The 26,986-nt window shown below is 37.3% G+C and overlaps 1 protein-coding gene across 4 annotated transcripts in view; it reads left to right on the top strand.

Annotated features, from left to right (window-relative positions):
• LOC126355045 (cerebellar degeneration-related protein 2) overlaps positions 1-14,136 on the top strand; it is a 382,561-nt gene extending 368,425 nt beyond the window's left edge. For all 4 annotated transcript variants that reach the window (XM_050005209.1, XM_050005219.1, XM_050005227.1 and 1 more), the window contains exons 7-8: positions 4,788-4,944; positions 11,569-14,136. In XM_050005209.1, coding sequence (XP_049861166.1) covers positions 4,788-4,944; positions 11,569-12,777 — 1,366 coding nt within the window. In that variant the 3' untranslated portion in view covers positions 12,778-14,136. The remainder of the gene's footprint in view (positions 1-4,787; positions 4,945-11,568) is intronic.
• The last annotated feature ends 12,850 nt before the right edge of the window (positions 14,137-26,986 follow it).

The following is a 26,986-nucleotide window of genomic DNA, read 5'->3' as shown; positions in this document are numbered from 1 at the left end:
ATCCCAGCAGACCTGCTTGTTGATATGAACATATTATTTTAATCTTTTGAAAGATTTAAAAGCTGACATAAATACATAAGTTACGTAAATGAGGAAATTTTATTAATGTTTTGTTTAAAGTCACTTAATGCAAAGTTGTGTGTTAAGGCAGGTTATGATAGTGCTCTGTACTAGAATGTAAGCACATTTTCCTAAAATACTTTATTGTGATCTTACTGTTAATTCAGTTCAGTAAGCTCTTAACAAAGTATGCTCCACTGGATGAGCACAGCCAGTGATATGGAAATATGGTGGTCTCACACATTGGGAATTCCTGGCAATGGTAAAGTCATAGTTGTCAAAAGTTCAGTTGTACATTCTATATGTAGTGCTAAGTTCATAAGGTTGTTCATACACTGGTGTGCAAAACTTAAGGACAAAAGTAACTTTTGAATAATGTGCCAGTACAAAGTAACATAGCTCAATGAAACTAGGCTCATACGTAGACAGAATTGCTACAACATAAATAGAAAATGCCTGAAAGAAATATGCAATGAAACGAACAGAAATGACACTTCCATTGAGACAATAATTACACTGTAACCCCATGATTTCTAATGTTCCCTGGATGTTATCGGAGGTAGGACATTATCTGTTCAATTGGTTTTCAGGAAGTGCATATACAGCCATCTGAACAGTGACGTGTCATTTCTGACAATACAAATGTACGGACAATACAGCTACCTCTCCCCAACCACAGAACATCTCCGACCTGGCAGGGAATATCTCCGACCTGGCAGGGAATTGTAGTCAGACCAGAGGATTTTTAATAAGGTTTGTGACCAACCCAGATGGTAATGCATGCTCTGCAATGTGCACACACAAGTTAAATAACCTTTGAGGTAGGGCTTTCCATTCCTCCACCAGCACAGTTGAGAACTGCTGGATGGTCCTTGGTGCCTGTGGTGTACTGCAACACATCTTCCCAAAGCAACTTGGACATACTCAATGGGATTTAAGTTGGGGAAAAAAATGGGCAAGCCAGTCCATTCACAAAATATCTTCACATCCCAGCTCTTCGATGTCGTGCATTGTCATACATAACAAAGAAGTTGAGGCTCAATGCACCTCTGAAAAGATGGACATGGGTGGGGAGTATAGTATCAAAACAGCATTGACTGGTGAGTGTACGGTGGTCCATGCATCCATGCAGCTTTATGCGTTTCCATGCTCTAACAACTGGACCACCAAAATGGTCATATTCAACAATTCTGGATGTGCTGTCATATGGCTAGAGGTGGATCATGGAATGCACTTAGGTACATGATCATTACTTTCATCCTTTGCTTTCACACACTATGGTATGATTTATGTAGAATAATTTTCAGAGATACAGAAAAGTGCTTATGAAGTACAAAGTTCCAAAAACAGTCTTAACCAGCTACTCTATTCCCAAATTGTCATCTCTCTCCTTCATTTTAAGTGCAAAATATCTGACTGTTACAAACAACATTCTATCCACTAGCCTATCAGTTCTAAAACCTATATGTCAATGTTATTTCCAAAAATTGGCTCATCACCATGCAACCTTATTTGATTTGAAAGATGATGGTTCTGTAATTCTCATTATCCATCAGCGTCAAGTTCATAATAAGAATTTGTGCTGTTCAAAAGTTTGTGAATATCTGCCACACTCAAAGAATTGTGGAATGTGTACTTTATGAGGAGGATCCTAATTCTCAGAAATTATCCTGTCAGACTACGAAAACTTTGACCAAGCAGCATATTACAGTAGCCAGTTCTATGCTTACAATTTTACCGGATGTAATGGTGACTCGAAGGCCCCTTGGAACAAGGAAACTATGACAGTCTTTATTTGGCTTTCAACAGGTCACCAAAAAAGATCAAACAAAATTTCATCTGCAACGCACATGTGTCAGATCACTTTTAAATTTGAAGATATCATCAATTACATTGAACTGTTTTGCCCTAGTTGTTAAAGACAAAATGGAAAAATCTGCACTACTCAGAATGCTTTGGTTTTGGTTGTGCAATGAAGCTCCAATGAACTTACGTGTTAGGATGTATGCAGAGGCTGTACACAACAAAGAAGTCATTGTTTGTCCAGAAGAGTACTTTAAACTTCATTCACATGAAGGTGCTGCCAACAAGTTAGGAAGTGATGTGTGTAAAACAAGAGACCAGAAAAGGTTTGCTAATGTAACACTGAAATTTCCATGAATTTTGGCACTTTAAAATCTGAGTGCAGACGTATCTAAATGGTTGTTACAATTAAACTTTCACTACTTGAGCCAATGTAGTTATAAAACTATTTACTGTATGGGTACCAAACATCATACCAATGATGACCAGACTGTGTGCTGCAGGATTTGCATTACTAGTTGTGTTGGGGTCATGACTTCCCTCCAGCCACTAGTACTGGTATGGTGACAGAGGGTTGAAACTAAAGCATCAGTTTGCATTACAGTTACAGTCAGTCAACATTTTCTGGATAAAATGAACTGGCTTTGCTTGTAAAGTTTTTTTATCAAAACAGCACCAATAATGCTGCTGTTTTTTTTTTTTTTTTTTTTTTTTTTTTTTTTTTTTTTTTTTTTTCCGAGTGTATCAGTGCATTAAGAACCAGATAAGTCATCCTATTGCACCAGAACTGGGTAGAAATATTTGGAAGCTCAGATTAACTGGGAATTTGGAAATTGCTCCTGCAATTGTGCCACAAGTTATTGAAGTCAGTGTTGTTATGGCTGAGAATGTTAATTGCCATGTGCAGTCTTACAAGCAGTGCACGAGCTGCCATAAAAGCAAGGCATTCAGTGGTGCACATTTGAAAAGTGCTGTGAAAAATTATGAAATGGTACATATAGTGAGGTTCCAGGCTGTCGTGGGAGCAGATGGTTGTCACATTGAGTAACATTTGTAACGTGGAATGTAAACATGGCATGCAATCAGCAAATATTTCCACAAAGTTTCATTTTCCCACAGTTACTAGTTTCTAATGGGGGCTTTCACAAGCAGCGAAAATTTAATTGTAACCATATAAAAAAAGTCATCTGCTGTAGTAATAGTAGTAGTATTGTTCATACCAGACATTTCAGTGTATCAATCAACTATCAAAAAAGGAAAAGGATTTTTGTGTGGGCCTCCAGGTGAATTGCTGTGTGGACTACCTGTTGAACCAGAAAATTTACAGGATGTCAAACAAATATTATCTAAACATTATACACTGAAGTGACAAACTGTTATAGGCATGTGTATTAAATTACAGAGATGCGTAAACAGGCAACATTAATATAAGAAAAGAAGTGTCTAAAAAAATGTGGTTAGGTCAGTTAACTGCAGCTACAATGACAGATTATGAACATAAGTGAGTTTGGACATGGTGTTACAGTTAGTGCACAAGCAGTGGGACACAGCATCTCAAAGGTAGTGATGAAGTGGGGACTTCTCCCATACAACCATTTCAGGAGTGTACCGTGAATATCAGGAATCCGGTAAAACATGAAATCTCAGACATCACTGTGGCTGGAAAAAGATCCTGCATGAACAGGACCAATGACGACTGAAGAGAAACCAATGACGACTGAAGAGAATTCTTCAACGTGACAGAAGAGCAACCCTTCCACAAACTGCTACAGATTTCAATGCTCGGCCATCAAAAAGTGTGAGCATGCGAACCTTTCAACAAAACATCATTGGCATGGGCTTTAGGAGCTGAAGGCCCTTCATGACTGCACTACACAAAACTTTACACCTCTCGTGGGCCCATCAACATAGAAAGTGGGCTGTTGATGACGGCAAGCGTGTTGCCTGCTTGGACAAGTCCTGTTTCAAATTGTATTGAGCAGGCAGATGGATGTGTATGGGTGTGGAGACAACCTCATCAACCCATGGACCCTACATGTCAAGTTGGGGGAGGCTCTAATGAAGTGGAGGGTGTGCGCGTGGAGTGATATGGGACCGCTGATACATCTAGATAAGACTCCGACAGGTGACGCTTACATAAGCATCCTGTTTGATCATCTACATCCATTCATGTCCATTGGTGCATTCCAACAGACTTCGGCAATTTCAGTAGGACAATGTGACATGCCACACACACAGAATTGCTACAGAGTGGCTCCAGAAATAACTTTAAGAGTTTAAAACACTTCTGCTGGCCACCTAACTCCCCAGACACAAGCATTATTGAGCATATCTGGGATACCTTGCAATGTTATGTTCAGAAGACATCTCCACCCCCTCATACTTTTATGGATTTAAGGACATCCCTGCAGGATACACGGTGTCAATTCTCTCCAGCAATACTCCAGTTTGTTTGGCTCTTCAGTGTAATATAATCAGATGTTCACTATCTGCCCACTGAGCACTAATTAAACAGAATAATTTGTGAAAGGAACACAGCCATTTGTGGATCCTCTTAGACTGGGGAAAATGTTCTCAAAATAGGAGATGAACTGAAGATTTAAATAATAAAGCCATAGGTTTTTGTATTTTGTAAATACAATACACTCTGAAACCTTTGATAGTTAAACAAATTGTCTTGAATATAGAAAGTCTATTATTATTTGGTAACAAATATCCGCCAAGAGTTGGCGTTACAAATCCTGCCTTGTTGAATGTTCACTTCCAAATAACATCTAATCATAAAAAATGGACAAAAAGTTTTTTGGAACCTGGCACCTCATACAGCACAGTGGTTTCAAGGATTCTAAACTTATCAATCATGCTGTGATGCTGTAATTCTACTATTAATTTCACAAGTATATGTTCCAATCTTTTTCAAGCAGACAGGGACAGCTCTGCAGAAGGTGTCTTCGTCTTACTGACACACGTGGGCAGGATGAATTGTCTCTAGTCATGGACAATGAGGAAGATGATGTGACAAGTGTCAGCAATTCTGTAACCAGTGAAACCTACTGCAGCACGGTCATGTTACATATTGAGGCAAGTAATTTATTCATTTCCAAATATTTATATTGCTCAAAGATCCTCGCTTAATTTTAAGATTGGTAACTGATAACATGTCTTCGACAACAGGTAATGTATCTTACAGTTTGTAGTGGTAAAAACCTAATAAATTTAAACACGTGCTCTCTCTCTCTCTCTCTCTCTCTCTCTCTCTCTCTCTCTCTCTCTCCTGCTCTCCCTCACACTAAGAGGTATGATTGATAGAGTAACATAAATTTATAAATATTGTTTGTCAGTATTAGTAATAAGTTAGTTAAAATTGCCACCTATGAGTTAAATGTAAACCAAATTATAGAAGAGTTTTAAACTTTGAATTTTTACTTGGGGGTAATATAAAACCTACCCGGAAATGGTAGCCTTCTCTAAAGTAGTGCAAGCTACACATCTCAAGTTAAAATTAAACTTAAGATGAACACATCCTAGGCCTAATCATTTGCAGTGCTCAAAATAACTGCAGGGATTAATATATAAGGTAATATTAAGACTGTGAAATAATAATTCTCTTGAGCAGGCTGTTGTAGAAACTTAATCATCAGGAAGCACTTAATAACACTGTTACCTGCCAGTGAAGGATACATCAGTGCTACTATTAAAATTATGACCTAATGTAAAAACATGCAGATTCTCATATTATGAAATTCTGCCTTTGGGATGTGTGCTGGAGAAGAAAATATGGAAGATGAATTTACATAGAGATCCATTAAATGCTTTCTTAGAGGCAATGGGGCATGTGAATAAAATGGAGAATACACTTTTTACTCACAAGTTCTGAGAAAGTTCTTTGGTTGGCATGAATAAAGAGAGTCTGAGAACATACTTCACTCGAGTATGTTCTCAGTGTGGGTTGAAGGGTGGGGGAAGTTGCTCAAAACAAAGAATATTATCCGATTTCATATGAATAAAACCAGAAAAGTTCTCACAAGCAGAGAGCATTCTCTGTTTTTGTGAGTGAGCTCCACAGCATACTTACAGCTGAGTAAATTGTGTAGTGGTTAAGTGTTACCAAGTGTTTTATTCAAAATGGTTGAATTTGTTTCTCAGAAGGCAAAAAAAGATACATATAGTATGAAGGAACTACAGAAGTTCATATAGTTTTAACAATGGAAACATTATTTAGCTGGTGAGTCACTTCCTTCCTGAAAATCGCGAAAGAAGAGGAGCTGCCCTTTCCAATGAATGCAAAATGAAAACATTTTTGTGCTATTAGCAGATCCAGGCTTTCAGATTGGTGTAGGAGAAGACTTGGGAAACACCAGACAACAGTATCACTAACAGTTTGCTTTACTCTGCAACAGGTTAACAGAAAAGCACCGTTGTGGGTCAGATTTTGAAGAAACATTAACAAACTAGAAACAGCTAAAGTTAAATGGCAATCTAGATATAAGTTTCCATGTGTGGTATGGGCCCTAGACTGCACGCACATACCTGTAATGGAAACCTGCACATGGAGACGAATACATTAATTGAAAGGGCTTTCCATCTATAAATGTGCAGTGTTGATGGTTCATGGCCTGGGTCTATACATGATGCTAGGATATGAAGAAACTTAGATGCGTGCCATATATTGAGAGAACCACTGCAATGCCTTAATTTTAGGAGACGAAGGATATGGCATTGCACTGTGGTTAATGACATCATTTCAAAATCCTGAAACACCTAATGAGAGGGCGTACAACGGACTTCTCGAGGGAAAAGGTGATGATTGAATGGGGCTTTGGACAGGTAAAGAGACTCTTCCAGATTCTGCAAAATAAAATAAGGTGTGCCCAAACAAAAATCCCCAGTACGATAGTAACCTGTTTTGTTTTGCACAATGTAGCAAAACATATAGGGGATGAGGATTTTGAAGCACCTAGTCATAACAACAATCTTCCAGTATTGGGAGAAGCAGCAGCAAACTTATGTGTACGTGGAACAAATAGGAGATGGGAAATTTTTAATGTAATACGTTAACTGTAGTGTATGGGAGTCGGTCAGAACAATGCACAATTAAACCTAATTTGTGTCCTTTTTTAATCACAATAATTTTTCCCAATGAAAACAATCAGTGCTGTGATATTACACAATAAAATGCAGTTTAGTGTTTTTCCTTCATTCTCTGTCATTAATTTTACTTTCAACAAAAATTGTTTAAAATGTAACAATCAAACTGGAACAGAATTTTCAAATACTACAGTAAATAACTGTACAAACTGTCTAACCTGCAATATTTAAAATAAGAACGAGTTATTCCTTTTGTTCCACTTTACCAAAAATTGTTTCAAGGATGTGGTGAACCTATTTGCCTGACACAACAGTAAATAAGTGCATATAATTTCCCCCCCCCTCCCCCCCCCCCCCCCCCCCCCGTTTCAAATTGGTTTATGTTACTCTTATTGTTTCATTGAAAAGAAATTTGTACTGAATTATTTTTTTAAGAGCATATGGAATTTGGTAAATGAGAAATGTAAACAAACATTCACTTTAAAAAACCTGCTTTTATTAATAAAAATCAGTGCTGTACTATGGCATTACACAATTCGATCTATTGTTAATCTTGTTCTTGATGTATCAATTTCGGCTGCTTTCTCTTCAGGATATCTAATTAGTACAATAACACCAGCTTTGCAGCTCTGTTTGACAAATTCATTAGCCGGCTGTGGTGGCCGTGCGGTTCTAGGCACTTCAGTCCGGAGCCGCGTGACTGCTACGGTCGCAGGTTCGAATCCTGCCTTGGGCAGGGATGTGTGTGATGTCCTTAGGTTAGTTAGGTTTAAGTAATTCTAAGTTCTAGGGGACTGATTACCTCAGATGTTGAGTCCCATAGTGCTCAGAGCCATTTGAACCATTTTTTAACAAATTCATTGTCTCATCAGTTTCCATGTTCAAGCTCCGCCGTTTGCACCCCCTCTCGTGCTCCAAAACATACGATCGAGCAGGTATAACAACTTGAGGCGCCATTAGATCCATACCGTCTGCTGTGACAATTTGCGATTGTTGCAAAACTGATTGTGATTCGAAGAATGTGTAATCGGTATAAACTACCTACAAACTACTCCCTGGAGAAGAGATGACAGCAGAGGTGACACCACCTGTTGCACAAGCTCCTAATAAAATAATAATAAAAAAAACAAGTAATAGTAATGTGTGTCATGATTCAGTTTATAGTTAATATACATAGCAAGCAGGTTTATGCAGAAATGGGAGGGGTTTGTCCAATTTACAGAGAAGTGGTTAAATATCGGATGAATTTTACCAAACATTGCTTCATTTTTGTACATTAAAAATATGTATTTTTCTGATTCACAATTTGAAAACATTAAGCACATACAAAAAAAAAGTATGGGACTTGCCACAAATTCTGATGGATAATTGGGTTGCAATCATCTCTGTCTGAAAACTACAAAAATATTTGTTCCCAATCTTAATGTTGCGCATCTTATTTACATCCTTCTTGGACTCTATGCGTGACTTCATATTGTGCAGTTTTTCATAATCTGCCTGTTTGAAATTTCTTTTCCAAAACTAACCCAGTAACAGTGTTGTATTTCCTTGATACTATCTGCCTTCTCCCTTCTACCTTCTTGCAACCTGAGATTTGGTGATTTGCTGATGGTAGATGGATAATCTTCTATGATATTAATGAACACACACACACACACACACACACACACACACACACACACACACACACACACACACACACACACACAGAACCAAAGATGTCAGATTTTAATCTCTCTGCTGAGAACTTACTCATTAAGAAGGGGAGGTAGTGAGAAAATACTCCTGGGTCAGAGATTATGCTTCATAGTTTTTATACATAGGAAACTGAGACCTTTATCTGAGAATGTACTTTTGCTCTGTGTATCTACTCGGGAGAATGTTCTCATGTTTATTCATATGACCCACTGTGACATGTCAGATGTGAGTATGAAGTTTCCTGTGAAACTAGGGACTTAAAAAAGCATTATAATGTAATAAATAGTTGTTTAAGGTTTCATGCTGTATTTAGTTTTTAGAACTTAGACTACTGCAAACTGGTATCTTGTGTTCTCAGGAAGGATGTAAGTTACCTGCACTACTTTGGCGTCTCTTGGCTTGCATGTGGTCTGATCAAACACTGTTCTCTGCCTTACTTGGGCTCTGGTACTATTTCAAGAACCATTATCTATTTCCATTACTACATTGTAAATTGTCCACAAAGTTACATCAGTTGTAGGTACGTTCAGCAGTAGCTTCAGCTTGAAGTGCTTGGATGTGTGTGGTTTGGTTTCATGCTGACAGTAGTGGGCTAAAAGTAATGGTAACAAATTTAAGTATCCTGGTGATACACACTGACATTTTGTGTTTTACTCAGTGTGATATATAAATTTCCAGGTATCCAGGGAAGGTGTTGTTGGCAGCTCTGGCACTGCACAACATGATTTGGATATCTGGAAATTTGTTAGTTAACATGATCAGTTTGTACTTAATTGCAAATAATGTGCTAAAATAATTCATATTTGTCAAAATTAATCCCTGTACTAGAGTTTTAAAGAAAGAAATCCATCCACGAGTATTTTGTGTCCTCAGTAAGCGTATTTGTGATCAGTAATGGATGAGATCATCTTTTTCTCCTTAAAGTGTGGCCCAGTCATAAATGTATTGGCTCAATGCAGGTGATTTATTATTGAATCTTTTTGAAGTCAATAGATTAAAGTGCTTAGTTAAAAAATGTGCTGTTGTATAAACACCTTGAACTATTATATGTACCTGGCCCGTAAAGCCCCAGAGAAGTATATTGTGTTTATTCTTCACCACTCGTGACAAGGTTAATATGAAATAGGGGTTACTGTTACTGTGTAGGACAAATTTAATTAAAATGGAAAAATGATAGTTAATTCCTATCTATGATCAAAATTTTATAGACAAATTATGGCTTACCTCAAAAAATTGCCCGAGCTCACAACTTACAGAAGGTATTGCAATGATGGCTTGCCTGGGTTTCTTAGAGATAGATAGAAAGGCTAAAGAAGAATAAGAAGTGTTAAAATTGAATTTAAAATCCGTGCATTGACAATAACCACATTAAAAAGCCCAAGGAAGCCTTCACAATATGTAACTACCATTGGCACAAAAAAGCTATCCACCAGGAAAAGAATGTATGAGCCACACAAGAAAATAATGGTGAACGTCCCAGCCCTTAGAGAAAATTACTAGTTGTGTCATTAGAATCAATCTAAAGGAAATAAGCAAGCAGTTGTTGAGCCATGAGAGTAACAGTGAGCAGAATCAGGGCACAGCTGCATGAGCACATTGTTTACCACAAAAGCATTGATGAGCTGGCAGTTCGCTGCTTGCAGTATCAAAGATAAAGTCGGTTACAGTTAAGTGCTGACGTACCATCTATCTTCTAGAGATGCAACCAAATTCCTATCATGAGGTTTCTGTGCATGTCTGACTACTTTTGAGGACAATGAATTCTAGCTCAAGTTGCAACTAAGGTGGTGGTAGATTTATGTCAGACTTCATGGTGTACCAAAAACTGACTGCCTGTGTCTAGATACTGCTTCAGAGTAGGCTTTGCAGCATGTGTTCCTAGGTTTTATTTTCTCGATAGACATACTGCAGAGAGACTCAACTGGTAAAAAGTAGTTCCTTGAAGCCAATTTGACCAGACGGCAGTGACTCTCCTGCAACTTTTTGTGTAGTGGCAGGTGACACTGTCGTTCTGTGATGGTGGCAGACAAGCAAACCCATAGGAAAAAGATGTCTTTGTGTGGGTGCGTGGAAGCGGAAAAGTTTTGAATTTGATGGTCACTGACTCTCTTTTGAGTGAACTCACTATCTTGGAACTATTTCACTAAACTGATCTGCAGAAATATGAAAATTATATGGACTTTCTCATCCTGCAGTCATTTCCTTGCCAACAAATTGCTTGGTTACAAATTGTGGGAAAAATTAGTTTATGGAGCAAATTTGCCTACCTAATTTACTAGCTCATTAATTACCTATGCACTCAAATTGTGACTGCAGTTGTTTGGCTGATCATGTCTTTCACAGTTCAAATTTGTGCTTGGTCTCCACATTACTTATTTTTTAACTACTTACTTAGTAAGGGCTGGATGTTAAAAACGTCTCCTGCTCACTACCTATGTGATTAACTTAGAATTATTTATTGAAACTTTTTCTCCTGCTTTGGTTAAACGAGTCGTAAAGAAACAAACTCCTGTTATTTTAAGATTCATCAATTTTAGGAGTACACTGTGCTTGTATGTATTATTAAACAGCTAACAGAAGACTGCATGTTCAGTAGTTGCCTGTTAATGATTGGTAGCCATGTTGACTTCCGTTGTGTAATTTCTGTAAGAATTTTGTTTCACTAAAAGTGACTAACACATAAGCCACTAGGCCTGCTTCATTTGTGTGGTTTTTAGTAACTGCCTGACAGAATTTGTAGAGTAAAATCAGTAATGTACTTAAATCTTCCATTGACATTAATTTTAAATCCCTTTTGGTTTTTTTATTGTATTAGAAATGAGTTATGATGAAAGTCTTTAATTTATATTTAAAGTTGAATGTGATTCAAAACTCCTTCAGTTGACAGGACTTTCACTTATTCTGGAAATATTATTACAGGATGACAACCCGTACAAGGAGTTGGAAGCAAGGTATGCAGCTCTTCTGGAAATGCAACGCCAGCCTCGTCGTCATGCACCACCATCGCCTCCGAGCAACCAGTTATCGCTACAAGAGGAATTGCAGATGTCAGGAGATTTCAACAGCTTCCACCACATAAAAGATACAGAAAGTGACCAAGAGGCATTGCCAGAAGTACCACAGCAGAATGGCAACCAAGTGTCTGGAGAGAAACAGCAGCCCAATCGTCGGAGAGCAGGGAAGACATCATCTGCAACACCTACAGACTTTTCAGAAGCTGAAACTTCTTCATCTGGATTTTCTGATGAGACTAGCAATAAGTCAACACAAACAGAACTTTCTGGGTTACCAGCAGGTTCTTATTTGTGTTCAATTGCTGATGGAGAAGACTGTCGATTTAGTATTTATGATGACGCTAGTCCTGTTGAGAGTCGCTTTAGGAAAACTCCAGAATATCGCCAACTGTTCAGAGAAATATTTGCAGTGTTAAAGCGTGCAGCTGAAGAAAAAGGAGAAGGTGAACAGCTGCCACGTCTGGACGATGCAACACCAACTCGCGAGGCTCTTCCCAAAGTGCCACCTGCAACTCCAGCTAAGGAAGAAGCACCTCTAGAGTTTGCCACCAAAGAGGAGTGTAAGAAAGAAACTAAAACTATGCCCAGACAGAGACAGCCTAGCAATAAGAGGATGGAATCTCAACCAAGTGAACCAGAGAAAGCTAGCTCTTCAGAGAATCCTGGCTCAAGTGCTGAAAGTTCTAACAGTGGACTTGTTCTGAGACCGCTTCCACCAAAGTCGGAACAAATAGAATACTTATCAGTAGGTATTGCAGTGAAAAAGAAGGGAAAGAGAAAAAATTCACCAATGAAACGCATGAATGTTGCAGTGGAGACTTCACCAGTTGGGGCTAGTGGTCTGAACTACAGTGGCCGAGCGTCAAACTCTGGTAGGAACAGGCAGCAGCAGCAGACACGTACGTGGTATCGCAGTGATAGCCCCAGACATCACAGCAATAACAGCAGTCGATACGCAGCATATGATAAGTCGTGGGAACCACAGCAACAGTTTCCAAGCCCAGCGTATGAAGGTGTTGTTAAACTGAAGCAACTGGACATGTCGTATGCAGAAGCTCTTCGCAATGGGCCACGGAAAACATCACCTGGTAATGTTAATGGATACAGAAAATGAGAAATGTGGGGAAAATATGCAACCACCAAAAGATGTTCTGTATACTGTGCTAATTACTTGATAGTTTTAGGTGAAAAAGTGTTAATGTAAATTTTATGACATTGTGGGCCTGAATCAAATTAATGTGACTCATGTACATAACAGTGAAAACGTGTTTAAAGACCTGTTATGTGGCCTGGAGAATATACCCTACCAATAACCATTTGATGGAAGGATTTGCGCAAAGAAAATTGTAAATTTTCTTTCATGTACAGCTCGTGACTAATGCATTTGTGCAAAGTGCAATATATATATATGTATGTGAAACAGTACAATTTTGTATCAAGAAAGATCTTGTACCCTTTCTTAAAACAAAAAACAAATCTAAATATATTATTTGTATTAATTTATCTGGTTTCACATTAAAATTCCAATAATCAAATAAACTATTTTTTCTCTGGTTGTTAATGTTTTTAAGTGGGCACATGACAACTTCAAAGTGCCAGCTTTCTTGCCCAGTTCTATCTGTGAGAAAATGGTGTCTTAAAACTACAAGCCAATTTCAGTCATTTTTTTTTCTTGGCTCATAGCAAACATTTTACAGGTTTGTAATATAAAAATATTTTCCTTTAGGTGTTTAAAGAAAGCATTGAAAATAACAATTTTGTATCTCTCTCTTTCAAAGGCAAAACTGAAGTTTTAATACTGTTGCATCCATCAGATAAGTGAAAGATTGTATCTCAATGGAAGCTGTAAATTGTAATTAATGCATCTGTTATGTCTGTAAATGTTATGTTTAGCTGATTTTTTTCTCCATGCTTAATGTAAATGAATGAGAGAGACAAAATATTATGCCATCCACATGCAGAAGAGAAAAACTGTGTTGTCATTGAATTTCTGACAAACAAGTCATACTGAATTATTAGGACACTTTTAATGTATGCTTTGTTACTGAAAACTACTGCATTCAAATTAGGATGTTCTGTTTTTCTGTGCAACAAAGACATACATGTGCGGAATATTTTCAGTTTCAGCATGTTCTAATTTAAACACATCTGCCAAACAGAAAATAACTTTTACCATTGCATAATTTGTATGTAAAAATGAAGAAATAATTCAGTATTTGAAAATGGCAAAGCACTCCAGTGTGTTTAATAAATGTATGTTGATTGTAGGCATGCATTAAAATATAGTTGAACTAATCCAACTACACACAATGGTAACTGCATATTTTACCATTTATTTACATTTGTGCTGATGGAAGTACAATAAACAGAATCCTATCTGATGATTAGACAACAGTTTGATGTTTTGAGGTATTAAAATTGGAAGTGAATTATGTGCAAAATTAAATTTGAAATAAACTAAGTGTTTTCATAATGACTATTTTGTTATTATGGTAATTTAAACACACTGAAATAGGACTAGTTTTAAGTGCAAATTAGTACAAGCACTTCAGATTTTAGAAGTCAAAGTGATGACAATTATTATGATGATTATATAAATTACAACAAGAAATGGAAAATAAGTGTTTGTGAAAAGAAATGATACTTCAAAATTTTCAATACTTAAATGCTTTTTAAGACCTGCTCCAGAAGCCACTCACCCTAGAATTTTCATGAATTACCTCGATTCTTGATGTGGTTGTTACAATGATGTTAATTGTTACTTAGAGCTCCATTTCGTACCAAGTCAATTTCTCATATAGGGTTAGTTATCAAATGTAATCTCCCATATCTTGTATCATGAAGGTCCCATTGTTTCAGTTAAAAAAAACTTTTTGCGGGGCCCTTCTGAAACCTATCTTTGTTGTCTGTCCATTTCAGTGCTTACTACAATAGTTCTTGCAGACTAAAAAAAGGAGGTGGAATGGTTATGGGTACTGAATTCCTGGATGGGATAAGTGGTGTTAAAAGTGCACTTAAAGCTTCTAAATAACCTCTGGGTGGAAAACTGACAAGCTTTCCACATCTACCCAAGAGTTCATAATTTTTTAAGGATTCGTCTTAGTTGAAATGATCAAAAACTGACATGATTTTTGAACAATGTTAACCCAAATGCCTCTTTTCTTTCCTGTGCCAAGAAATTTTCTGGGTTTTAAGTGATGAATGTTAAAAAAAAGGGGGGGGGAGGTGGCTATGATCATGTAATCCCACATTTAAACACACAGCCAGTAAACATAACAACAAAATATGGACAAATGCTCAGAATTGCCCCAATGGCAATTCTGCTACACATGTTTACAATTCTGTCTTCTTACAAAATAAGGGGTCAATGGAATACAGTGATGTAAATTATATTATATTCAGATTCTGGCATTTACTGATGTCTTTCATTGTTGTCTTAACTGTTAATCTGCCTACTGTACATCTCACAGATACACCCTTTTATTTTACCTCGTTGATTAAAATGTAGGGCTATTTGTAAAATGTATGTAAAAGGTTGATTACAATTTGTCTCTTTTTGGAAAGTATCACCGTTTAGCTGTTAACAGTTCTTTGCACTGGTGGGGCAGTGTCTTAAATCAGAAATTGATTTTTAGATGTATTGGCAGTTGGCATAAACAAGCTTTTGGAGCCAATGGCTCTTTCTTCTGGCACAAGAGTTGAAGGCCAAGGAAGTGGGGTGAAGTAAAAGGACTAGAGAGGTTTAGGGAAGGGGCTACAGTTCAGAAACATCACCCAGAACCCCAAGTCAGGAGACTTACTGGTTGGGACGAGAAGGAAAGACTGGTAAGTGGGGACTGCACCGGATGAGATTTGAAAACCTGAGAGCTTAAAAGTGAAAGACAGGATAATACACAGACAGAGATTACTACTAAAACATTGTGCATGAGATAAGAAGATTCAAAAGCTAACTGTATTGTATGTAACAGAGGTGGGAGGGGGACAGTGAAAAAATAGGCAACTCAGAAAATGAAAACTGTAGAAAATTAAAATGGAGTGAAGAAATGAGTAGTTACTGTGAAGAAATGCCGATTCAAAATGAATTAATGCAAAATAAGGCCAGTGTGTGGCGAGAACCAAGCACATGTTGTAGTGGTGGTTCCCATCGTAGGCACTAAAACATGTCCTTGGTTCTTGTCACCCACTGGCCTTAATTTACATTAATTCCTTTTGTATCAGCATTTCTTCACAGTAACTACTCATTTCTTCACACTCTCTTAGGTTTCTACATCTTTCATTTTCTGAGTTGTCTATTTTCATCGTCCCCTCCTCCCATCTCTGTTACATAAAATGCACTTAGCTTCACACTCTTATTAACTCGTGCACAATGTTTTAGTAGTAACATGTCTTCCATATTAACCTGTCTTCCCCTTTAAGCTCTCAGGTTTTCAAATCTCATCCAGTGCAGTCCCCAACAATCAGTCTTTCCTTCTCACCCCATCCGGCAAGTATCCCCTGACCTGGGGTTCTGGGTGATTTTTTCTGAGCTGTACCTCTTTCCCTACACCTCTACAGTGCTTTGCCTCCACCCCTCCCTTCCCCTTCAACTCTTCTGCCAGCAGGAGGAATCACTGGCTCGGAAAGGTAGCAAAAGTTAAACCCTTTTGTGTGATATCCTCTGCTGCCACTTGGTGAGTAGATTCTTTATCTATCCAGCTACAAAAAACTATTTAAAAGACCAGAGCTATGTTTTTGGTTTCAATATAAAGTAAAATTTCCACTGCAAAAAATCCAGTCCAATTCCTACAATACAAACCAATTTTGTAATTTCTGTGGAGCCTCTAGACTTGTATCTACAGAATTTTGGCTACAGTTTACTCTTCAGTGATTGGAGGAATGATAAAAAAAAAAGGTTGTAACTCTTTGACTGCAAGAAATGTTGATCAGTACCTAATCTTTGATTACTTTGAAATGCAAAGGTGTTAATTGTCACACTTATAATGTTGTTTGCAGAATTTGTAGCAGAAACTACTTCTAAAATCCTGATGTCCTCCATTACCAAACATGAATTCTTGCCCAAGCTGGTGATTCCTTGACACATCAGAATGTGTCCTATCAAACACTGATAAATTTTTCCATATATTTGTTTTCTGACAGTTTCGTTCGGTATTTCCTTCCTAGTTATTCAATCTTCTCAGCTTGTCATCCATGTGTCACTTCTGTGCAAGGTTAACTCCAGATGAAAACTTTAAATTTATATCCTATGTTAACAAGTCTCTGAAATATTTTCTTGCTGTTGTCAGTCTGCATTTTACACCTTCTGCACTTTGGTCATTGTTGTTTTTTTTTTACTCACTTTTAGTGTAACATTATTATAAACTAATTTCCCCAGCATCGCCTAATTCAATTCAACAATGTTATCTTGGCTTTACTTTCATCTATGTTCATCTTCCCAACATACCATCCTTTCCATTCAACTGATATTCAAAGTTCCTTGCTATCTTCCACAAAATTACAACGTAACTAGCAAATATCAAAGTTAATTCTTCTCCATGGGCTGTAATTACCTATCCAAAATCCCTTTTTGGTTTCCTACAATGTTTGCTCATAGTACATACTGATGAACATAGGATAAGCTGCAGCCCTCATCTACTTCCTTCTCAACTTTGTTTTTCCTTTCATGTCCTTTGACTCTCATAATGGCAGTCTGATCGTCGTACAAATGGTAGATCAGCTTTCTCTCCCTGTATTTTATCCTTGCTACCTACAGAATTTCAAAGAATGTAAAACACTCAACATACAATCCTCCTTCAGATCTACAAATTGGCTATAAATGTAGGTTCTCCTTCCTTTAACCTTCTCGCGAGTGCATTTCTTGTAGGGACTAAGTGAAATTATTTTCTTGGTTGTTGTCATTCAGCCCGAAGATGACTACAATATCCTGTGCAAGCCTCTTAATCTCTGGATAACTACTGCAACCTGGATCTGCTTACTGTATTCATCTATACCCCCCTCTATGATTTATCCCCTCTCCCCACCACCACTTCCCTCGAGTACTAAATTGGTGATCCCTTGATGTCTCAGAATGTGCCCTATTGCAGTGGAGTGGGTTAGAAAGATGTGGCGTATAAGGTTTGATCACTGTCTCTCATTGTACTGTGCACTACAAAAGTTCCACCTCCCTCAGTATGGCGTCTGATCACCAGCCCATTTCTCTGTATACATAGATACCGTCCAGAGGATGTTAAAAGCAGCATTGAAGAAAAACACTATTGATACTTATGTTTGCAAAGTCCACATAAACTCTGGTAGCAAGCTATCCTGTAATATCTTATAACAAATTTCGGGTGGAGGGTGTTTGCTTCATCTCTTTAGAAAAATGGCAAAATTCTGCAACGAGTTCTTTTATTTCTTTAGGTTCAAAATTAAACACTTGCCATCAGCCCATGTTTAATTAATGAATATCATCAGTGTTCTTGGATCACAGTTCATACAACCCAGTGCATATGCAAGGCAGCCAGAAATGTACTAAAGTCCGACCCAAATTATTATGCAATTTACAGTCATTACTCTGCTGCAATATGAGTTTCACATTCAGTCCTTTTCAATGGATTTCTAATAAAGAAACTGCTCTCCAAATATTCCATAGATGAATATGAAACATGCCACATGGAATTTTACAAAGGCTGAAAGTTCAGACACGTTTATCTAACAAATCACTTCACCAAGCTCAAATTTTCAAAATCTGTCTGTTATTCCGGGCACACAATCTGGACATGAGAAGCCAATTATTTCTTCATTTTACACATAGTGAAGACAGAAGCTTTTAACATGACTAGCAAGTCTGATAGCTGACTAGTGACTGCCTTGACTGCCGTTCCTCCCACAGCCTATAACTACTTACAATGCGCGGGAAATGCTTAATTCTGATTGGTTATTCAAAATGAGCAGCCAATCAAAACAATCCTTAGTTATTTTTCAGGCTAAAACACTCTTATGCCAATCAATATTTACACATGCATTTACGTCACTTCATAATGCAAATCTTAATAAAATGTTTAACAAAACAAAACAAAACCAAACAAAAAGAAAACTAATCTTGAAATGACTTTAGAAAATCATTACTTTGCAAATGGCTATTCTGGCTGCCTTCTTACAAAAGCAAGTACTCTCGGACATGAGTCATCAGCACAAAGGGGAAATTACATTTTTCATTGCAACTTGTTTGCTTAACACTTTCCCATGTTACCATTACGTAATATTTAACATGAGATGATATTGAATTTTTTCGTATGTCCCACATACGTACTCACTCATTTTCATTTACTCACACAACACTACTGATCCTTTTTGAATTTTATATTATGAAAATGAAAAATAGTGAAAGTTTTTAATTATAAAAAAATCTAGACACTGCTTTCCACGGCTAGGCTAGTGACAGGTGGGAATGAGTCATGCTAAGATACAAGTGGCTGTTTCTGTCACTGCCAATGGCTCCAAAGCTAAGAGCCATATTGCAAAGTAGCTTACTGCAATAAAATGCTATTGCATATTGACTCGCGACGTTACACTATCAACTGAGTCCTTCTTTCGCCTTCGTCTCCCCAAATATTTTCAGTACCACCTCATTAGTTACGTAAGCTACCCATCTAATCTTCAGCTTCTTCTGTAGCACCACATTCTGTATGCTTCCATTCTCCTCTTGTCTAAACTCTTTATCATCCAAGTTTCACTGTCTTACATGGGTACATTCCATACAGTTACCTCCAGAAAAGACTCCCCAACACTTAAATCTGTTCCTGGTGTTAATAAATTTCTGTTCTTCAAAAGTGCTTTCCTTGCCATTGCCTGTCTACATTTTACATCCTCTCTACTTCGACCATTTATTTATTTATTTATATATTTATATGCCCAGTCCCATTGGACCAAATTGAGCACATCTCAAAGGTCATGGAATGTCAGTACATGAAATAACAACATAAAAGTAATAACAGATAAAAAATATTTATGAAACCGAAAAAAAGTCACTCTAAGTTAAGTAAATGCAATCGACAGTACAATCAGAAGCAGCTTAATTTTTCAATGAACTCTTCGACAGAAAAGGAGTGACCGATCTGGAAAATCTTCAGTTTTGATTTGAAAGCATGTGGATTATTGCTAAAATGTTTGAATTCTTGTAGTAGTTTACTGAAAATGGATGCAGCTGTATACTGCTCACATTCCTGGACAAGAATTACAGAAGTCCAATCCAAATGCGGGCTGGATTTCTGCCGAGTATTAACTGAGTGAAAGTTGCTTATTCTTGGGAATAAGCTGATACTGTTAACCAGAAACAACCATAAAGAGTGTGTATATAGAGGGAGGCAAATTTCAAAATACCCAGACTAGTGAACAGGGTTCGATAAGAGGTTCGCGAACTTACACTACTTATTGCCTGAACCACCCGTTTCTGAGCCAAAAGTATTGTTTTAGAATGGGAAGAGTTCCTCCAAAATATAATACCATGTAAAATAAGCGAATGAAAAGAAGCAGAGTAGACTAATTTTCATGTTGATCACTTCCTTCAGATACCATTTGAATAGTAGAAATGGTATTAGTTGATTTTCTACAAGCCATGAACTTGTCATGAACTGCACTGTTTGAAACTGAGACATTGTTGTACACAACATCCTTCATTAAAAGCTAGTGTCATCAGAGGGCATATCATTTATATAAATAAGGAACAGGAGTGGCCCCAACACTGATCCCTGGGGCACCCACATTTGACAGTACCCCACTGAGACTCCACATCACAGCCATTCTACACACTGTGAAAATGACCTATTGCTGTTTGTTCTTGAAGTAAGAGGTGAACCAACTGTGAGCTACTCTCTGTATTCTGTAATGCTCCAACTTCTGGAGCGATATTTTGTGATCAACACAATCAAATGCCTTAGTTAAATCAACAAATATGCATAGCATTCAAAACCTTTTGTTTAACCCATCCAGTACCTCACAGAGAAATTTTCAGTTGTTAAACAACTTTTAAAGCCAAACTGTACATTTGCTAGCAAATTATGTGATATAAAATGACCAATTATCCTTACCTGCACAGCCTTTTCAATGTCTTTAGCAAACACTCATGGCACAGAAATAGGTACAAAATTGTCTACATTATCCTTTTCTCTCTTTTTATAAAGAGGATTTACTATGGAGCACTTTAATCGTTCAGGAAACTGACGATTCCTAAAGGCAAAATATGGCTAAGTACAGAGGTAACATGTGCAGTCCAGTACTTTAATATTCTGATAGGCACTCCATCATTTCCATGAGAGTTGATAGTCTTCAGTGATTTAATTACTGGCTCGATCTCCCCTTGTCTGTATCACAGAGGAGTATTTCAGACATCAATCTCGGAAAGGTATTTGCCAAGAAAGTTATGATTCCCTGTAGAAACTAAATTTTTATTTAATTCACCAGAAATGCTCAGAAAATGAATGTTAAATACTGAACACATCTGATTTATCAGCAACAGGAATATTTTTACTAAGAACTGACCATCAGTCATTTTACTTCCCACAGAGCAAAACTCATCTACTAGTTTAAGTGATCATTTCCTAATCTAATTTCCTCAGCATCACATGATTTGATTACATTCCATTATCCTTGTCTTGCTTTTGTTGGTGTTCATCTTATATTATCCTCCTTTCAAGACACTCTCCATTCCGTTCAACTGCTCTTTAAAGTTCTTCACTGTCTGACAGAATTACATTGTCATCAGAAAACCTCTAGGTTTTTTATTTCTTCTTCTCAAAGTTTAGTTCCTACTCAAAAATTTTCTTTGGCTTCCTTTACTGCTTGTTCTGTGCACACATCAAACAAAATATGGGATAGGCTACAATCTTCTCTCACTCCCTTCTCCACCACTGCTTTCATGCCCCTTGACTCCTATAACTGCCCTCTGGTATCTGTAAAAGTTGTACAGAGCCTTTCACTCCCTGTATTTTACCCCTACTACCCTCAAAATTTCAGAGTTTTACAGTCGTCATTGTCAAATACTATAAATGTAGGCCTATATATCCTTAAATCATCAACTAAAATGAGTCATAGGGTCAGTATTGCCTCACATTTTTGTACATTTCTCCACTATCTAAACTGATCTTCCCCGAGGTCAGCTTCTACCAGTTTTTTCATTCTTCTGTAAAGAATTTGTTAGTGTTTTACAACCATGGCCTATAAAACTGATATTCTGTTAATTTTCACACCTGCCAGCAACTGCTTTCTTTGAAATTTGAATTACTACATTCTTGTTGAACTCTGAGGGTATTTCACCTGTCTTTTACATCTTACACACTGAATCGAACAGTTTTGTCACGGTTGGCTCTCTCAAGGCTATCAGTAGTTCTGATGGAATATCGCATGCTCCAGGGTCTTATTTATACTTAACCTTAGGCACTCTGTCAGACTCTTGTCACTGTATCAATCTTGTACTTCTTCAGCCTTAAAGCTTTCCCTTCTTGTCTTAGAACTGGTTTTTCGTCTGAGCTCAAGCTATTCGTAGCCACACAGCTGTGTCTGTTTTCCCCAAAGGACTCTTCAATTTTCCTGTGGGAAGTATAAATTTGTTGGAATGAGATTTTCACTCTGCGTTGGAGTGTGCACTGATACGAAACTTCTTGGCAGATCAAAGCTGTGTGCCAGACCAAGACTCGAACTCAGGACTTCTGGCTTTTGTGGGCAAGTGCTCTACCATCTGAGCTACCCAAGCATGACTCATGCCCCATCCTCACAGCTTTACTTCTGCCAGTACCTCATCTCTTACCTTCCAAACTTTACAGCAGCTCTCCTGCAAACTTTGCAGAACCATCACTCCTGAAAGAAAGAGTATTGTGGAGACATGGCTTAGCCACAGTCTCGGGGATGTTTCCAGAACTAGATTTTCACTCTGCAGCAGTGTGTGTGCTGATATGTATCTTCCTGGCAGAGTAAAACTGTGTGCCGGAGTGAGACTCACTCCAGACCTGTTTTTTATATATTTATAACTTCTGAAACTTTTCGAGCATATTTCGTCTTTTATAATTTCCAGTGTGCAGACAGATCCGGTCAACATTCAGCCAAGATATTTCATCCCAGAGATGTCCGGCCATCTTCAGGTGGGTCAGTGAAGAGCCCAGGTGCATTTGTTATTTATGCTGAATCTTGTGCATGCAAAATGTGCTGGCATTTTGGATAATTTCAATTATGACGTTTGTTAAGAAAATTCCAGAACACCCATAATTTTGTGCCAATGGTGTCTTGGAGCTTTTTTCAGTTTTAAGCCGTCTTTAATGGATGTGACCAGGACCAAGCTTTTTGCTAGTGGACAGAAGATAACCTGGATTTTATTTTTCCTAAGCAATCTGATAATTTTAGTATCTGTGACTTATTCAGTGCTGACCTGATGGCCTAATTTGAAATACACTTCCCTCAATCTACTTCTTATTTAATAATGAATTCTTCGAACAAACAGTAGGCGTCACCATCAGGAGCCCTATGTCACCTTGGTGGCTAATCCTTTTATCGAGGACTTTGAGGAGAAAGCAGCTGAGTCTGCTGTTTTAAAGCCCATTGTTTTCCAGCATTATGTAGATGATACTTTTGCTACATGGTCTCATGGCAGACAAGCACTGGAGAATTTCCTTTGCCACTTAAACTTATTACATGAGAACATAAAGTTTACAATGGAGACTGAGGAAAATGGGACATTACCCTTTTTATACATACTAGAATGCAATGAGAATGACGGGTCATTGGGACATTCTGTCTACAGAAAATCCACACATGAATCTAGATCTCCTGGTGTCTAGCTACAATCACCCCGCACAAACTGCCAGTGTTCTAAGTCACTTAATACATCAGACATACGTAATATCAGATGAGGAAAACCTCTACACAGAACTTGAACGCTTGGAGAAGATTTTTAAAGAGAACGATTACAATTCACCCCAACTAATGGCCGCCACACACAGCAATAATAATAATAATAATAATAATAATAATAATAATAATAATAATAATAATAATAATAATAATAATAACAGCCGTCATGGTTGGGGACGACGCTTGAACCCCATGCCCGCCCACAATGGTAACAACACTGCTAGCCAACTGGAAAAGGATTTAAATCCAAATAGAGGTGTTTTGCAGGATATGCTTCCTGCAACAACCCTAGAAGTAAAACAAAGACAGGATGAGATGGTCAGATGAAGTTAATCGACACCTCGTGTTGGTTCCTAGGTTTGTTGCTTGGTAATAACAGAACATAACTGGATACAGATCACAAGTATACACAACATTTATTACCAGATACCCAGAATTAAAATTTTTAACAGAACAACTACTAGCTGATCAGATCAGTGTAATAATCAAAAATAACAGGATACCCCAGTCAGAATTAGAAAACATCAAACAACAGGAACAACAAATACTGGAACAAAATAATGTGGAAGAAGAAGAAGAAGAAGAAAATACAGTGATGGACTCTCACATCCCAGAGCAAACAAACAAAGAACACCACGCATCAGTTAAACAATGAGAGGAAAACGAACTCTTAAGACTGCTACCAGAACAAGTACAAATAGAACACAAAGTGACACACATGTTAGATATGGAAGAAATATTTCAGCTGACATATGTAGAATACAAAGAGACAAATACAGACATTAGACGATTCTTGCATAGACCGCCAAATAACCCACAAGTCGAAACAACAATAAAAACTATCAACACAATCATACACAACAAAATAAATGAAAACACAACTGTGGAAGAGTTACAACTACTGGTTTATATAGGAGCACTCACTACTCTAAATATGCACACGAGGCAGAGATCAGAACCAACCAACACACAGAAAAAACCCACAAAACCAGCATGGCAACACAGGCTACAGATCAGAATAGAAAAACTGAGAAAAGACATTGGACAGCTAACACAATTTATGAGACATCAAATGTCAGACAAAAAACCAAAAAGATTAGGTAAAATCTCACAAGAAGAAGCGGTAGAGCAATTAGATAAAAAGAAGCAGAAATTACAAGCATTGGTCTAACGACTTAGAAGATACAAAAAAAGTGAAAATAGAAGGAAACAAACCAAAAGAAATTTTACCAGACAATAGCTAACACACACACACACACACACACACACACACACACACACACACACACACACACACACACACATTAAAATAGACAATCCACCAAACATAACAGACATGGAACACTTCTGGAGCAGCATACGGTCAAACCCGGTACAACATAACAGGCATGCATAGTGGATAGAAGCAGAAGCAGAAACAGACACATACAAGATGATACCACAAATAGCTGAAGTGATAATTTTGCAACATGAAGTCACCAAAGCATTAATTCTACTCACAATTGGAAAGCCCCTGGAAAAGATGAAATAGCAAATTTCTGGCTAAAGTAGTTCACCTCAACACATTCACATCTAACTAAATTCTTCAACAATTACACTTACACATGGAATAACTTATCAAGCAGACACAGCAAACCGAGCAAAATATCGCCCCATAACATGCCTACCAACAATATACAAAATATTAACTTCAGTCATTACACAGAAATTAATGACACATACAACACAGAACAAAATTATAAATGAAGAACAAAAAGGCTGTTGCAAAGGAGCGCGAGGATGTAAAGAGCAACTGATAATAGAGGCAGAGGTAACATATCAAGCTAAAACTAAACAAAGGTCGCTACACTACACATACATTGATTACCGAAAAGCTTTTGATAGTGTACCCCACTCATGGTTACTACAAATATTGGAAATATACAAAGTAGATTATACATCAATACAGTTCCTAAACATAGTAATGAAAAATTGGAAAACCACACTTAATATCCAAACAAATTTGAATAATATCACATCACAGCCAATATAGATTAAGTGTGGAATATACCAAGGAGACTCATTAAGTCCTTTCTGGTTCTGCCTTGCTCTGAACCCACTATCCAACATGCTAAATAATACAAATTATGGATACAATATTACTGGAACATACCCACACAAAATCACACATTTGATATACTTGGATGATCTAAAACTACTGGCAGCAACAAATCAACCAATTACTAAAGATGACAGAAGTATTGAGCAATGATATAAATATGGCTTTGGGAACAGACAAATGTAAGAAAAATAGCATAGTCAAGGGAAAACACACTAAACAAGAAGATTACATATTGGATAACCACAGCGACTGCATAGAAGCGATGGAAAAAACAGATGCCTATAAATATCTAGGATACAGACAAAAAATAGGAATAGATAATACAAATATTAAAGAAGAACTAAAAGAAAAATATAGACAAAGACTAACAAAAATACTGAAAACAGAATTGACAGCAAGAAACAAAACAAAAGCTATAAATACTTACGCTATACCAATATTGACCTACTCATTTGGAGTAGTGAAATGGAGTAACACAGACCTAGAAGCACTCAATACACTTACACGATCACAATGCCACAAATATAGAATACATCACATACGTTCAGCAACAGAAAGATTCACATTAAGCAGAAAGGAAGGAGGAAGGGGATTTATCGACATAAAAAAACCTATATTATGGACAGGTAGACAATTTAAGAAAATTCTTTATAGAACGAGCAGAAACTAGCAAAATACCCAAAGCAATCACTCATATAAATACATCAGCTACATCACTGCAATTTCATAACCACATCTACAACCCTTTAGATCACATAACATCAACAGATATAAAGAAAGTAAATTGGAAAAAGAAAACACTACATGGCAAGCAGCCGTATCATCTAACACAGCCACACATCGATCAAGACACATCCAACACATGGCTAAGAAAAGGCAATACATACATTGAGATGGAAGGATTCATGATTGCAATACAGGATCAAACAATAAACACCAGATATTACAGCATGCATATTATTAAAGATCCCAATACCACAACAGATAAATGCAGACTTTGCAAACAACAAATAGAAACAGTAGATCACATCACAAGCGGATGTACAATACTAGCAAATACAGAATCACCCAGAAGACATGACAATGTAGCAAAAATAATACATCAACAGCTTGCCTTACAACATAAACTTATAAAACAACATGTTCCCACATACAAGTATGCACCACAAAATGTACTGGAGAATGAGGAATACAAATTATACTGGAACACAACCATTATAACAGATAAAACAACACCACATAACAAACCTGACATCATACTCACCAATAAAAAGAAGAAATTAACACAACTAATCGAAATATCCATACCCAATACAACAAATATACAGAAGAAAACAGCAGAAAA

The sequence above is a fragment of the Schistocerca gregaria genome, chromosome 1 (assembly GCF_023897955.1).
Source record: "Schistocerca gregaria isolate iqSchGreg1 chromosome 1, iqSchGreg1.2, whole genome shotgun sequence".
Taxonomy (NCBI): domain Eukaryota; kingdom Metazoa; phylum Arthropoda; class Insecta; order Orthoptera; family Acrididae; genus Schistocerca; species Schistocerca gregaria.
Note: the sequence above shows the minus strand (reverse complement) of the source record. Positions and strands in the feature narration are given on the sequence as shown.